The sequence below is a fragment of the Polyodon spathula genome, chromosome 7 (assembly GCF_017654505.1).
Source record: "Polyodon spathula isolate WHYD16114869_AA chromosome 7, ASM1765450v1, whole genome shotgun sequence".
In the NCBI taxonomy this organism is placed as follows: domain Eukaryota; kingdom Metazoa; phylum Chordata; class Actinopteri; order Acipenseriformes; family Polyodontidae; genus Polyodon; species Polyodon spathula.
The window spans coordinates 31,709,879-31,726,575 of NC_054540.1; the positions used below are offsets into that span (position 1 = coordinate 31,709,879).

The 16,697-nt window shown below is 40.3% G+C and overlaps 1 protein-coding gene across 3 annotated transcripts in view; it reads right to left on the reverse strand.

The window, feature by feature from the left end:
* smc1b (structural maintenance of chromosomes 1B) overlaps nt 1-16,697 on the reverse strand; it is a 73,643-nt gene that overhangs the window by 33,373 nt on the left and 23,573 nt on the right. For all 3 annotated transcript variants that reach the window (XM_041255289.1, XM_041255287.1, XM_041255288.1), the window contains exons 9-15: nt 16,011-16,218; nt 13,031-13,216; nt 12,205-12,384; nt 10,183-10,329; nt 9,847-9,984; nt 4,552-4,668; nt 3,625-3,731 (exon numbers count right to left, since the gene is read on the reverse strand). In XM_041255289.1, coding sequence (XP_041111223.1) covers nt 3,625-3,731; nt 4,552-4,668; nt 9,847-9,984; nt 10,183-10,329; nt 12,205-12,384; nt 13,031-13,216; nt 16,011-16,218 — 1,083 coding nt within the window. The remainder of the gene's footprint in view (nt 1-3,624; nt 3,732-4,551; nt 4,669-9,846; nt 9,985-10,182; nt 10,330-12,204; nt 12,385-13,030; nt 13,217-16,010; nt 16,219-16,697) is intronic.

Genomic DNA, 16,697 nt, shown 5'->3' on the forward strand with positions numbered 1-16,697 from the left:
TGCCCTGAAATATAACAATTACCTCATGGGTACTTCTCTCCTGAAGACCCTGAAACTTGAATAGGCATAACAAAGACTGCTCGTCAGAGCCTGTGACGCAGTCGTGCCCACCCCTGAGAGTATAACTGGACTGCAGACACAGACATCGTCATCACTTTTCCTTCAAGACTGCTGCAATCATGGACACAGCGACCTTGAAGGTTAATGGTTACATTTCTACTTCAGGAAACCATGGTAATGATAATAGCCTAATGTTCCCTATCAAGTATGAAATGTAACTATCACTTAATAGGTATGAACACCAAAGGCTAGGCCAAGGTCACCTTACACGTTACCATGAGGAACGCCAGTACAAGCAGCTAGGGCTAAAAAAAGGGAGAACTCACCTCTATGTTTATGTTTTAAGTGCTGACCTTGAAGCTGCCCTTACACTAATTCCAAAGCCAGGGATTTGTGAATCCACACCTTAAGTTTGTAGAAGCTAATAAAGGTATGGGTAGTAGCTACAAATGTCATTGACAGAGGCACCCTAGAATAAAACCCACAAAGCTGTCGTGCCCCTGAAGGAATGGGCAATGAGCTTTCTGGAGGGGGTAAATTGGCCAGCTCATAGGCAGTTCGCATGTGTCTGCTATCCATTGGGACAGCTTCTGCCTAGACAGGGGCATGACCATGAGATTTCATCCCAGAGCAGACAACACGTCGTCTGGAATGCCTACAACTTTTTGTCCTATCAACATAGTATGCCAGGGCCTGCACTGGGCAGAGCGTATAGAGCTGCAGCTCCCTGTCAGACTGGAAGGAGGTGGAAAGAAGCCTCCAATTCACAGACTGGCCAACATGGAATGCTGAGATAGTGTTTGGCAAAAGGCAGGATCAGTTCACAGTGTAACCCTTGTCCTGGCCTGTGAAGAAATTAAGCAAGTTCTAACTAAGAATAAACCCTGAATCTTGCTCACCTGCTTTGGGAAGGTGATATCAAGCAAATAGTTACTTGAGCGATAACATTGGAGCTCAGCTATATGCATGGGCTCAAATGGAGGCTTCTAGAGTGCATTGAGCACCACGTTTAACCTCAAGCGAGGAACACTGTCCTTCATAGGCGGCCGAAGCCGCCTAACCACTTTCAAAATGTTTCACATGCCAGAAAGTTGAGATCATGGGGAGACAAGTCAATTTTACATGGCAGGCTGAGCATCTGCCAGATAGCCCTTTAATGTAGAGGGCAATTCCACTCATCAACAGGTCCTCCAAAGCTGCAGTATTACTGCCATGGGACAAGGCAGACACCACGTCTGTAAGATGCTCCACTTGTACCTGCACTGGGAACGTGTGAATGCTGCTGGGGCATGTTGCAAGATGTCAGTAACCTTATGGGACAGACCCAGGACGGTCCAATGCAGCTGTTCAAGGGCAAGACCCAGTGCTATAGGCTCCATGGGTCGGAATGCCATAAGGTCCCCTGAACCTGTATAAGCAGGTCATGGCATTTGGGCAGTCTCCATGGCTGACCGCTCAGGAGCTGTATCAGGGTTTAAACCAAAGTCTGCTGGGCCAATAAGGGGCTACTTGGAGCACCTTGGCCCGGTGCTTGATTTTCTCCACACAGTGGGAACAAGACAAGCGGTGAGAAGGCATATAACAGTGCCTTGGCAACTGGTGTGCCAAAGCATCTACCGCCAGCGGGTCCCCGTTTCCTTTTATGGAGAGCCAGTAGGGACAGTGGGTTGAATCCTGGGAGGAAAGAGATCTACCTCTGCTGTCTCAAACTTCTCCCAAATGAGGCTACCACCTCAGGCTTCGTCTCCACCCTGAAGCACTGCGATCCTCCTTGAGAGGTCAGCTGCCTAGGTTTTTTTCACTCTGAGCAGATGTATTGCCCACAGTGATTGCAGGTTCTCGTGTGCCCAGAGCAAAGCCTATGTCTCTATTCCTCTTGAATCCACAGCCCTCTCTACCTCAGCATCCACCAAAAACCTCGGTGTCACCCTCGACCCCTCCCTCTCATCACAACCCTACTCTGGCACACTCCTGTCGCTTCTTCCTCAGCAACATATGCAGAATTCGCAGAATTCAAACAAACAAACAAACAACAATAATAATACCATGTGCGCTCTGTTAAGCCAAATAGCTCTAAACAGGCAGGTCTTTCATATTTTTATCCCCGCTGCCACTGTGGTGGGAAAATTACATCCCATGCAATTTATGTACTAACCTCTGAGTTGTTTGTTCATGTATTTGTTTAGCCTGTGTGACTTAAAAAGGGATTATATCAATGTAATAAGAAGTTTGAAGCTTATTTCCTATAATGTTTAAAATTAAGAAATACACTTACATAGTCTGGATGCTTCTCTTCCCCTTTTACCCTTCACCTGCATCCTGTTATTGCTAAGTGAAGAGAATCTAATGTAGACCAGAAATGTCCATATATAGTCATGCTTTTTTAGTAACTACAAGAAGCCTACGTGACAAGGCAGAGATTGTCATGGTGCCAGGAGGAACAAAACTGCTTGCTAAATCGATAATAAGTTAATTATAAGTAGTTATGATATTTGTTATAAGATTTGTTGTTATTATATAATTTGATAGGCCACTTTTAACATTGCTACTGCTATGATTGTTTAGAGTTTCCATGCTCAGGTTTATAAGAATTAGGTCACATAATAATAATGTGTTATTATCGATAGTTGTTTGTGAACATACTTCCTCTGTCTTGTTGAAGGACCGATGGCCCTTATAAGGGATGGAAAGGTACTGATCACTAGCTAGAAAGAGGAAGTTCTATTTCTCTAGCAACCACAAGCTGTTTCCGTAGCACTTCACAAGAAATGTCACCGACTTACTTTTTATTTTAGAGGGCTTGCAATTTAAATAAGTTATTATGATTGGTCTCATCTTAATCTTCCAAGTTGTTGCTATCCGCTAATATTGAGTTAAGCTTCTGTGATTGGCTCGCAATAACTGTAGGTTACAAGGTATATATTATGCTTACTGGCTCTGCGTAGTCAGAACATTGCTTGGTTTTCCTAACACCTGCGTGTGTTGAGAGTGTTCTCAGGTTTGCAAATTTTAACTATTAAACTTTTTTACTCAATCTTGTTTGTTCTACCAAGTCTCTGTCTTACAGGAGTTTAAAGTGTAAACTTCCACCACACCACCAGGACGTAAGCTCCTTCACTCGTGTCAATAACAAATACTGTGCACAACTTCAGACCTGTTACCATCCCACAATTTGTATGTTAATTAGAATTTTTTCAACTGGTATTTTTGCTTCTAATTAGTTAGTAAATAGGGCGTGACACTCTGGGAAATATCACGTGCAGTCATCTCTATTTTCCTCCCGCAATTCTGGCCAAATTACCACCGCTTAGTCAGTAAGGGTTAGGGTTACGGTTACGTTCTGTGAAAACTTTTTTTTTTCATTGGTTTCAAAATAGGGATTGTGTATCTGTGTCATCTGTAACCAAAATATACACTGGCAGTAGGTTTGGTGGTCCTAACCAAACCCCTTCAAACTCAATTTTTGTTAAGCCAGCAGACCTTAAAATCTCTAACATTGTCTGCCCAGGCAATTTACCTTTGTCTAACACTAATTCAACTTTGCTTCCTTTTAAAAGAACTTGCCTTTTCTCATCTACCTCCTGTTGCTGCTTGACATACTCTTCTTCATACTCACGAATGTTCCCAACACCAATCTCAATACAGAAATCAAAGAACACAAGGTCTTCAATCTAGGGAAGAGAAATAAATATGTATTTTTTTTATAAAAAAATTTCTGTTTTGACCAAATGCATTTATTTGTATGCATTGACTCAAACAAGTAAATACAATGTATTGAGCAAGCTACACTATGGTATTGCATGCTAGCGGGTTATTTCAAGCCAAAATCAGCAGATCCCTCCAGGATCATCATCTCAGAATGTGTAAATTATCAGGGCTCGTCAATTAGTCCATGATATTACAATTCCCCAGATCTCAGTTTTCTAGCTACATTATTTCCAGGGACATGGAGTTATTAATTAATTCATGCAAATACAATTATACTAAAATAGCCAGGCTTAAATTGCAATAACTTGAGTGGTCCATAGTCACACAATAAAATGTGCATAAACAATTGCCCTACATCATCTTGTTTGTTATACTGGCATCTACAACACATCAGAAACAATGGTGTCCCACCTTTGCAGTAACAGGTATGTGTTTATGCCATTTATTAATCCTGTTAAGTTATCTAAGCACTGGACATACTATTAAATTGTGATTTAAATACAGGTAGAGGTGTCTATCTGTTTTAAATAATCTCTATCCTGTATAGGAAACACAGCCTTGTTAGTAGTTGTTAGTATGCTCCAATCTGACCTTGCAGATCCGTGAACACAAACTTGTCAAATATGTGTTTGTTCTTTAGGCAGGTAGATATTTCTTCATAAAACATATAAGAGAAACTAAAAATACACGTATAACATTACACAAACGTTTAGATTTTAAAAACAAATAAAAAATGCAAATACTATCATATTGCTATGTAAAGAAATGTCAAAAAAGGTTTACCTTGTTTATTTCTTGCTGGATTTCTTTTGTTTTAGCTTCCTTTTCATCAGTGTTCCTCTTTAACATTAAAAGCTGAGATTCAAGATTCATAAGCTCACTTTCCAGTCTGGATTTTTCCTAAAACATTACAGAATAATGGTTGGCATATATCAACACTCATATTTCAGGTGTGAGATCCAGGAGACTTTGTTGTGGAAACGAGTCAGATTCTTTCTTTGAAAACAATTATTTAAAGTGATATAAAAATTATCCTTTTTATTATATTTTGTTATAATCATATTCATGCATGACCTAGCTCAGCACGATACTTGTTTGTTTAGTGTTCGTCCAGTATGTGTTTGCCTGTTCGTTAGGCTGCCGCACCATTTAGTTTGTTCAGTCAGTGTTTGTTCTGTTTTGTTCAACCTTTTATTTTACAATAAACAGGCATAACAGCGCAACTCATTCACATTTCACCCTCAGTACTGTGTGGTCTTCCGGGTCTGTTGTCACCACCAGCCATCCTCGTGACAGCACCCTATGCTTAATAGAAGATAATTCAAGAAAAACCGTTAAATACACGCTTTTAGTGAACATTAGCCACTAAATTTATGACAAAAGACCAAAATGCACAAATTCTGGTAGTTTAACAATCTATATAAAAAAGAACAGGTTATGCCTATTTGCTTGGTGCTGGCCAAGGTTGCCCCAATTGTTTCTTCTAACTTAGATTGTGTTTTTGATACAAGTTAGAAGAAACAATTGGGGCAACCTTGGCCCCTCCTTCGGCTTTACTGTTGCGCCTATTTGCTTTGTGCTGGGCAAGGCTGCCCCAATGGTTTCTTGAAACGTGGCTCATGTTTTTGATCTCTCTACTTTAAATGGCTGGGCACTTTTGATATCTTGGCATTTTTTTATATTTCCAATGTGTTTTTGTTGAAAATTTGAACTTCGATCTTGCAATATAGAAATGAACCCCAGATCTCAATCCAACAGAAATGCTTTGGGCTGATCTGAAAAAAGCTGTAGCCAAGCAATCTGTCTGAGCTGAAGGAAATACGCAAGACAGAATGGGCCCAGATTTCACCAACAAGATGTAAGATACTGGTTAAGAATAATCATAAACGCCTGAAAGTCATAATAAAAAGCAAAAGGAGGACACACAAAGTACTAAAGCAGGTGTGCCAATACTTTTGCCATGAAGAAATATTTTAAATTGCTTAAGTGCTTTTGTTTTTTTTTTTTTTAATAAAGATTGTGTGTTAACACTAGAACTGCTGGGCTTATGCTACTACCTAGAACCGTCCGCACCAGTCATTTAGACGGGTACATTTTGAACAGCTTTGATATGAAAATGAAAGACAAACTATCAGATACAACTCAAAAGATGTATTCATGCATAGCAGAAACACTATTTAAATGTAGCCTTATGGCGTATTTTGGGGGACGCTGTAAACTTTCTCAGCCAGTTAACCCGAAACCACGCCGTCCTGTCCTTTCTGATCATATTCGGCTGGGGGAAGGGAAGAGGTCGCATTTTTGGTATATCCGCTTTCGGGCTGGGGATGACTCGGCAGCTGTTCCCACAGCTGCTCCCAATAACTCGCATTGTGCTTTCGTCGGTTTCTGGGCAGGGTTTGTGCAGCGCCCGGGATCCCTTCTGGCTGTACCATCTGTCAATCTCTCTTTCTTCCCTATTTAAGCTGTGCACTATTGCCTGCTCTTGTCTTTCGTTTTGTGTTGGTTTGCATACACTGCAGAAACCTCTGCGTCTGATTCTCGGATTTTATAAGTATCGACTACTCGTCAAACTTTAAAAATAAATAAATAAATAAATACCGAAAAATTTAAAAAGCACTGCATGACAATATTGACCTCCCTGCTGGAAGCAAGCATATGGCGTTGCTCAATAACAAATGTACCTTTATATCAGCGTCCACGTTGCCTCTTCTCCCAAGCGCACTTAAGCAAACTCACTCGCTCAATCACAAGACAAGCTGCAGTTTTCACCACAGCAGCAGTGCAGCACCAGGAGACGTACCCAAACTCATCCTTACGTTTCTTAACAATATTTCTACGACATAAACTCCCTCATTCACCCCATCGTGTTTCAATTGCTCAATTAATACACAGTTCTACGATATGGACAAACAGGTTGCTATTGCATTACTTTGGCGGCATTCGTCACACCAAACATTGCCGCCATCTCCGGGCTCAGCACTTCCGGTCTCTCAGCTAACATTCCGACCAGCAACTGGGCATAATGGCCACAGCTAGCGCCTGTAGTCAGAAATCAAGTCCAGCCACCATATGGTTTCTACTTTTGATATTTATGCAACATTGATGGCTAGATTCTCAAAGCTAGATTCACAAAGCTATTTTCCAAGCTCATCTTATTTTCTGAAAAGGAACATTTTCAAGCAGTTCTAATTTAGACTGCTTGTAACAAATGGCTGAATTATTGTTTGTCAAGTTTAATTTTTTAGAACAGGCTTCACAATGCTATTTTGGTGAACTTTCCCATCCTGTACACTGCCAGTTTTCCTGAGCTAAACATATTTTCATATTTTGATTTTACCCCGACAAAGCTGAATTTCACTTGTTCTGCTGCTCGCTTAGCAGCTCCAGCAACGCCTTCAGCAATAATCCTTGATTAAATGGCAGTCAATAGCTCCAGCACCTTTGGCATGAGGCTGGAGGAATTGCAATCTTCACCTCTCCTTCATTACATCTTCTCTTTCAGTGGCTCTTTGCTTGCCCCAGCCCAGGCAGTCCGGGTCCCGCCCTCATCTATCCATTCCACAGTACAATCGAGTTACCGCTGCAGGGTTGGTAAAGGCTACATGCTGCTCTCACTGGATTGCAAGAGCTACATCTGCTGAACATGAAACAGTCATACTTGATGCAAGATGCTTTGGCAAGGGACCAAGACACGTCTTCACTGTCATCCCAGAGAGGGAAGAATGTTGGATACCTACTCTAAGAAGCAGTACTTGGAAGTGACGTTAGCAGCATTAAAGGAGCAATTGGTCCAAAAGTTCCAGATCCTGGTTCCCAACACGAACTCTCGTCCCCCCCTTCAAGGACCTGACGTTCATCTGAACTCTCTCCAGCCTCCTCTATGAGGCTTTAGCTCCTTTCACTCAGTCTGTCTACTCCACCTCTTGGTCAACATTCCTCCTATTCTTCACCCAGAACCGGATCTCTTATTCAGTCAGCAAACTAGACCACTTCCTCGCAGTCATTACCTACATACGGGTCTCCTTGAACCTCCTCCCTTCATCTATCAGATCCTACATCTCCGGCATCCGTTCCGTCTCACTCCCCCAGCCAGGCCTGGCTCCATCGCCCAGGTTCCTCTGCCTCCCAGTTTCCTCGAAGGTCAGAGGGGACCTCCGGCCACATCTGTTTTTTTGCAGCATGTGCGCTTTAGCCTCAGAGAGGCTCTAATCTATACGCCTTTCTCTTAAACCTCACCCCTTTTCCTCCAGGTCCCGAGGGCTTCCAGCGGGTGCCCGGCCCTCACTTTGGAGCTCACGTCTGATGAAGGTTGGTTCTTCGGACGGGACCTGTCTAGATCTTTTTCTTTTCCAGGTCCGGGTACCTTTCTGTCGCCCCCGGGGTAGCCGGGTCTCCCTACCACCAGACAAGCTGCCGGGACGGGTCCTCCACCGACGGGGGACGGGGGGGGATTTCCTCTATCCATGTTGTCCCCTACTCGCCACAACCGCTCAAGCAGCTAGTGGACCTTCAAGCAGTAGGCTACCTGTCCTGTTTGTTATACTTTGTTGCTAACACTCGCTCGCCCAAGTCCCACAAGCACTCCGTTCCCCTTCCACCTTTGCAGGTGTCCCATGAAATGAAAAAATAAACATAAAAGGCTTTTATCTCACATTACCACATATAACGCATGACTTCAAAAATGAAAAACTATAATAAAATAAACATTTGAAAAGAAAATTTTATAGGTACATACAAAATTGCAAAAATCAAGTAATTATTTATAAAAAAAATAACAAAAGAGTAAATAACTCAATTCCCATTGTATAACGTGCATATGCATTCAAGGAAACATACTTCAAAGTAGCTCCCATATTAGCACAATCCATACAGCTTATCAACTTGCCATGTGCATATACCACATACTGCTCTTTCACAATGGGCACAGATATCAGAAGTTTTATTGCATTTAGTTATCTGGCATTGTTTTCTGTTGCGTGTGTCACTTGCTGTACAATGTATCCAGATTGAGCTGCGTTTCCTTGCCGCTTTGCAGTTTTCTGATCGAAATGTTTCAGCCAAAGCTCCATGGCTAGCATCAAGATGAAATCTCTCTTACTGATAAATTTTCCCTGGTGCATTCCTTGTACAAAACGAAGGAATTGATGGCTGCCATGTCCAGTACACTGTAAAATACATCAACTGGACACCAGCGATTGCTTTCACAGAGTATTAAGTTTTGTGCAGATGGTGGAAACTCTCATCTCGCTTTGTTTGCAATATTCTACTCAAATACATACTGCTGTAAACTCAGGGTAGTTTACAGCAGCATGTATTTGGGTGGAATATTGCTCTTGAAGTCTAGATATGTGTTATCTAAATATCTATTGTAATCCTATTAATTCCTTGGAGAAATGCTGTCTGGCTGTCTACGTGAGCATATATAGTTGAGATAACCAACAGGCTTGGATACATATAAAAAAAAATAGCGTAATGTAAAGGTATGTATTGTAATAAGCCGTCAAAATGACGGCTTTTGGCGGTTCTAGGTAAAAGTGCTTATAAAACTTTTATTTTTGAGATTCTGACTTTCAAATGCCATCAGGATATTTAATACATGTATTTTGGAAAAGTCAAGAACAGACAATTAACACTCACACAGTAATTTAAATTTTAAAAGTGAAAACCGTCAAAATGACTGTTTTGGCAGTTCCAGTGTTAAACTACCTGACATTGTGTATTTTGCTCTTTACTAATCAGTGGCTAATGTTCCCTAAATTATCTTATATTAAGTGTAGGGTGACAACACGTTTGTCTGCGACTATCAAATTTCCAGGCTGGGGGGTACATGTGTGAAAATGATTATAAGAAAATATAACAAAAAGGTGAAATTCTATCACTTTGAATAATTGTTTTCAAAAGAAAGAATCTGACGCGTCTCCACAACAAAGTAATAAAGTTCTTGATGTCGCCCCCCCCCCCCCCCCCCCCCTGCCCTCCACAACACAAACTGGATCTGAAACCTGGATGTCCAGAGTAGTTTGTAAACTGGGACATGTGTTCAGTTTCAACAGTAAACCACAGATATCGTGTTACCTGGAGGCAGTTTGCAAGGTTTTTCTTCTTTATTGTTTCCAGTTCGCTCTGAGAGTATTTCAGCCTTGTCTGCACTCCCTGAGCCTGGGCCTGCACCTGTTTCAGATCTGCCTCCTTTCTTTTCACTTTCATCAGCTCCTAAAACACAGTAAAAATTCTTCTGTCAAACAGCATACAATAATGGGGCTATTTTCAAAGCTTTATTCTGCCTGAAAAGATATATTATATATTTTAAACTCTTAAATTCAAGTTCTTAATATCTAGTTGTGTTTTTACCTAGTGTGGCTTTAGTGTGACTACCCTCATTACACAATCGTCAGTTGGTATGCTACTCACTCTGAGCTCAGACACCAGTTCATCTCTTTTCTCTTTCAGTTTGTCCATCTCTTTTTCGTCCCATCGGCGGGCCTTGTAGCGCAGATCACTGGAGCCTCCAGAGATTACTCCAGACTTTGAGAACAGAGTCCCGTCCAGGGCAACTGTCTAAACAAAAAACAAACACAAATACTGAGTTTTCCGATGACAAATGTATCTACTAAAACACAGATCGATGCCTGTAACTAACACATCATTTATTCTACTATGTGTGTAAAAAGAGTGATAATGTTCCCTGAAATAGAAATGTAACCATTAACGCATGGGTATTTACCTCTTAAAGACCCGAAACCTAAACAAAATCTATTGAAGTTGCTCAGAGTCTGTGACAGGCAGGGCAGGTGGTGCCGAACGTTTTCTGCGTGGGTTACTTACCCGGGTGCGTCGTCTGCTCTTCCTTGGCACAGAGCCGTGGGTGGAGGAAGTAGCTACCTCTCTGACAGAGGGTGATGAGGAAAAAGGAAAAGAGCGCTGTGCAGGAGGGATGGACAAAGAGCACTCTGTAGAGCTGTGCAAGAGACGTTTCTCCAGCGTGCGCTTGGAGAAACGTGCACAAAACTTGCAGAAACTGTAGTTCACCAGTACCTCCTTTGCGTGCTCTGGCCCCAGGCAAGAAGAGCATCTGTCGTGCTTGTCCTCATCAGGCAGATTGGCCTTGCATGTCTCGCAGGTATAAAACCCAGGCATTATGCAAGTATCAAGACAGTGTACAGTAACACTGTACAGGTGCTGTCTCTGCTAAAAGACAGCAACGGGGCTGTTTAAGACCAGAACAAGACTAGCTTGGTACCGGATCGGGGATGAAAGCCCTGAACGGAAACAGGTTGGAACTGGGACAGTACCAGGTCGGTTTAGTACCGGCTCAGTGACTTTAGCACAGGGTCAGTACAGAGGGAATGGAGCAGGTCGGTGACCTTGGTACCGGTATGGTACGGGTCCACCAGTTCGGAGTTACCGCGGGTAGCACTGTACAGGGATTCCCACCTGTGCAAGCTACTGGTAAAACCACTCAGTCAGTACTCACACGAGACTGAGGGAACCTAGCAGCTGCTCTCACTACATATGTGCTGCAGCATGCATTGTAGACAAGCCTGCAGTCTCTGAAATTACAGAAAAATACAGTGAGAAAAGAATATTTCTCATATACAAAATACAGTAATAGCAATTACTTTAATTATACAAACCGTCTCGTGATTTTGGCCGAAGCCTGAGCCATTGCAGCCTGGGGAGAGTGCACAAAGTCAGCCGACTTGCGTTGCTTGACCCCTAAGAAGGGGTGACTCAAGCCGCCGGCTTCACACGGGGTACTGGGGGCGTAACAAACAACAGGCTGTAGTGCACAATATACAAGTAAGAATTTTTTTTAAAACTATTACTAAGTGATTGACTAAATTATGTAAAACACAATAATTAGCGAAAAATTATGCAGTCAAAAGCAACAAGTAGTTATATGACAGGCTCCTCCTGTCAGGTCAGTTCTTAAAAGGAAAAATGTTGCTGAGGCCTGCGAACGCTGTAATGTTATGCCCTCTGGGGTGTGCATGACTGCATCACAGGCTCTAGCTTTGAGCAGCTTTGATATATTTTATTCAGGTCTTTAGGAGGTAAATACCAATTTGTTAATGGTTACACTTCGTACTTGAAGGGGAACCAAAGATTTTAAATAATTTTTTTTTTTTTTTACTTGTTTATTTGTGGTGTGAGCAACCTTATCAAAACATTTTTTTTACTTTATCTTTGGTTGAATTTCGCCATTGGAATGAAACTGGCAATGGATTAGGTAATATGAATTAGCATATCCCCAAATAGAGTATAAAAACAATTACAGAAAGAAAATATTAACAAAAAAAAAGAGACCAGTGATAACTTTGCTAGTGCCAAAAATAGTTAATAAAACTTCCAGATATAGCTTATATCCTTGGTATCCGAGGATACGCTTCGCATTTCAATGTAGCCAGTAGATGCTTGTTTCAGTTCTCTCACTTTAAACCTTTCGGTTCCTCCGAATGCAATTTGTCGAGCTTCTTTCAGGGTTTCACAAACTAGCCCATTGCCACAAACGAACTGCACAACCTTCTTCAGTTGAGGGGAGATGCACTGCACCACATCAATGACCATCTTGGCCCCTCTCATATCTCTCAGCCTTTCATTGATTGGTTTTATCTGGAATTAAAAAAAAAAAAAGTTTACTTAAAAATCAGGACTTAAAATGTAATACCGTGTGATTCAATGGCTCGTGGGGTGGCACCAGGCCAGGAAATGAAGGACACAGAATGGTGAGTGAAATGTGAAGATTTAATAAATAAATAAATAAACAAAACAAAACAAAAAGGTTTGAACAAAGCATAAACAAAATAGCAGTGACAAAACCAAAACTTGTATCATGCTGGTGTAAAACCAGCACGGGTAGCAATTGTTTTTAGATATTAGTTTCTGTACCTCACGACTCACGTCTCTCGTTCCGCCTCTGAACACAACTCTACCTGCCAAAGCTGCAGGTTTATATACATGTGACCATCTCCAACTTAGTAATAAATCAATCAACACTTCATTTTTTGTCATAAAGGTGCAACTCAAATAGCAGTCTTATACCTCTGGCTCCTGACCACAGCTTTATAAAAAGGGAGAGCACTGCATTATAGATGCTTCTATTAAAACTAGACAATAAAAATATTACAATTCTACCTCAACATTTTCTAAATTAATTCTTCATCACTACAAATAAATCTGATAGCACAGGCAACAAGGACAAACAGAAAGTCTATAGATAATATAAATTAACTATAAAGTCAAAATGTATTTGAATTACCTCAAGATAATCAAGGGCTAGAAATGTTTCTGGTTCAGCTCTCTCATCCTTTAGGAACCTAATGCAGTCTCGAGCTGTCTTCTCTGTTGTCACAACAATGGCATTCATGTATCGGCCAAAGACTTTGGTAATCGCCAATTGGTACTTCTTATGTATAGGATGGCACAAGTCAAATAATCTTCCAAACTGAAGATGCAAAAGAAGAAACTTGTATCATAATGTTTCCTTTTTTTTAGCATTAATTACAATTTAAGATATGCACATACGTGCTATTCCATATTCTCAATATTTTCCAGACATACATTTTAGGTTTACAAACTCACACTAGCTCTGCACCAAGTCCTGGGTTTCCAAATTATCAGCAATAAGGGGTAAATTTACTAAAGCGTTGCACCTGTCGCAATAGTTGCAAACCAGCCTGAAGTCTTGGGTGAAATGTACTAAACAGGCACATAGCAGATTTAGCAGGAGCCTGATTATTCAAACTCCTGTCACTTGCTGATTGAAAAAACATACCTGCTGTGTTCTAAAGTTCCAAAACCCATGACTGGGTGAAGGGCTAGTGGACGTTTCATTTGTTTTGCAACTTGCTAACTTTGTTGTTTTCTACTCAATGACACAATTACAGCAAAGTTTAATTTGTTTTTTATTGTTAAGAAAGGACAATTCACAAAGACTGACCATTCTTTTTTGTAAAATTTGTGTTTTGTCTTAGGCCCATTATGTATGGCAAATAGGAATATTTAATTGTAAAAAGAGTAAGGCTGAGTAGATAAATCGTATCATTTGACAACTATTGATAGTCAAGCCAGTGCATTGTTTTTGTGTAAAGGGTTTTAACTAAGGAAAACTTTTTTTATTAAATTTGGAATCGGCAGTTACTTTTTCAATTAAGCGCAGAGCTTCTCTCCTCCACTCAGGTCTGACTCTCTTTTCCCCCCGCCCCCTGTGAGTATTTACTGATGGGATTGGATCTGTGCAGGAGTCTTCAAAGTAACAGAGCAAATTAAGAGCGTTCTGCTAGAACTACAAATACTGTATCGAGCGAGCTACAATGTCTTTCAATGTTTGACAATTACTTTCTAAAGTAATACGCCAAAAAAAGTAAAGAAAGTAACATATGGGATACTCTGGTAACACAACTAATTTGCATACCATTTAATGAAATCCAGAGGTCACGCTAGCCTTTAAAAATGTGCATTTGTAAAAAGCATACCATCTCAAAATCTGCGTTTTCAACCACTTTTTACCTATTGCATCAATATAGTTATATTATTTTTCCAGTGTAACTGTTTCAGATTAATAAAGTTAATAAACATGCAGAACAGTACACAGTATAAATAACGGTACCGGTACCAGAAATAGACAAACGATTTCATTTGAAAATCCCCCCGTTCATTATGTAAAAATCTGTGTCTGCGGGTAGCTGTCAACATCACAACTACTTACAGTTTTGCTGTTTAAAAGTTACTAAATTTTTCTTTTAGCACTCAAGTCAAAAAAATACTCATGTCTCAATAATTCTCAGGAACTTCTATTGAAATTGTCATGTTTTAGATGATCCTCACGTAAACGACAGCATTTGCTGGTCTGCCCTCTCTTCTGACAGCTAAAATCCTGTTCTGCTGGTACACTACACGGGACCTCCACTGATTTTTTATTTATTTTATTTTTTTTAAAAGAGGATGCAGGGAGCAGTGGAACCATTTTTACACGTTGCATTGCATAAAAGTACTTCATACTATAAACAAAATTATTGGATAGGGATGAAAAAGGGAAATTTCTTTTACATCTGCGTTTTAGAAACACAAGGTTATTGTTTTGAGTTTTATTAAAATGTACTGCGTAGTTTTTCTCTTGATTGGTTGTTACTCTGCTGGTTATGGATTTAAACAACTTTTTATTTTTATTTTGCTTTGAGCCCCAACTGGTACAAATCAACACTAATAAAAGGTAAAAAACAATGATTTTATATATTTAATTGCTAAACTGCATAATAGTTTTTAAAGTGTTACTTGCAATGTTACAGTAATCCACAGCTCTAGATGCATCACCACAGTCTTACAAAAGAGTTTATATCTGGATGTAAACATTGTACAGTGAGCACTCACCTACCCGACCCGAAACAGTTTTTACTTCAGTGACAGTTAAGAGTGTGACGCATATCTGATTAATTCATTTTGGGCTGTTTTTTTCAGGGAACACACAAAAAAGATAATGTCAAAAATACGTAGCTGGACTGTTTTAAAAGAAGTAGGCTTTGATGTACTGTAGTTGGTTTTGTTGGTACAGTACTATATTTAACAGAGGTAGTATTTTAATTCAGACCGATATGATTCGGAAAATATCACTTGCCAAAAGAGATGACACATGGACTGTAATACAGTACATACTTTTAAGCAAATGTTTTTACAATAAGTTTAACTGCTCTTGGTCAAACTCGCTCTTAAAATGTAATTATTTACCGTATTCCTTATTTTGATATTATTTTCTACTGATTTTCCTATACTTTATAACTGCTCTTATCTGTAATGGGATATTCTGTAATGTGATACTTTGTACTGTGATATTTTATAACAACTGTAATTCGCCCTGGATAAGGACATCTGCTAAGAAATAAATAATAATACTTTTAAATCCGATACATTTGTAGCAGTATACAGAAGTCCCCCCATTAACGACCCAGTTTAGTGATTAACTGTTTTACATTACAGTAGCTGGTCTCATTAGCAAACACAACTGACATGTATCTGAGTGTCGTATATGAGTGTGCTGACTATATACATTCCAAGAATAGAAGTTTTTTCAATAAAATGTTGGGTTGCCCCCAAAACTGTTATTTTGCAGATTTTAATGGAACACACACATTTCCTATCAGCTTACTTGGCTCCCACTTAAAAAAAAATAAATAAAGATCAAATAAATACACCTAGCTTCACTGTATAGAAGTGCCAGAAGACAATGTAGTCAGGTACTATACCACAGCTTCCGGATAATGTCTCTTCATACTCTCCAGCAACTCATCTCTCATCTGCTGGCGGCGCCCCTCATGATGGTCAATGCGTGCATTCTGCAGTTCTCCGAGCACACCACCCAGTTTCTCATTCAGCTCAGCTGTGCGCACCATGGAGGTCTCCATCTCCTCCACCAGACTCTCCTCCTGCTTCCTCAGCTCTATCAGTGCACCACTGCATATGCAATAGCAACAGATTAATGATGGAAAGCTCACACTTTGCAGGGTTCCAGGCAAACTTTTTGGCTTAGGAGCCAATGGCTCCTAGGTAGGGTTGGGTCAAATCAAGACACAAAATGTGACCTTGAATTTTAATATGGCTGGTAGATTTTACTGTAAAAACTCTGACACGTTGGCGACTAAACATTTACTGTACATTCAACAGAACTTTGGCATAATAAAAGGCTTTCTGCTTCAAAACTGGCAGAATCTGCACCACCCCTTTTGGTCACCAATCCTGTTGAACTTGTGTTACCAACCTCCTTTTGTTTCCACAGTAGCGATTAACAGCCATGGTAGAACAGCGGAAATTATCATTCCAAATTAATTCTGCTTTGTCTGCAGTTCAGAAGAGACGGCTTTTGCCAACTGTAAAGAATCTAAAAAAACCTTCAAAACCAAATAGATTTTCTTTTCAATTTCAGATAGTAGATT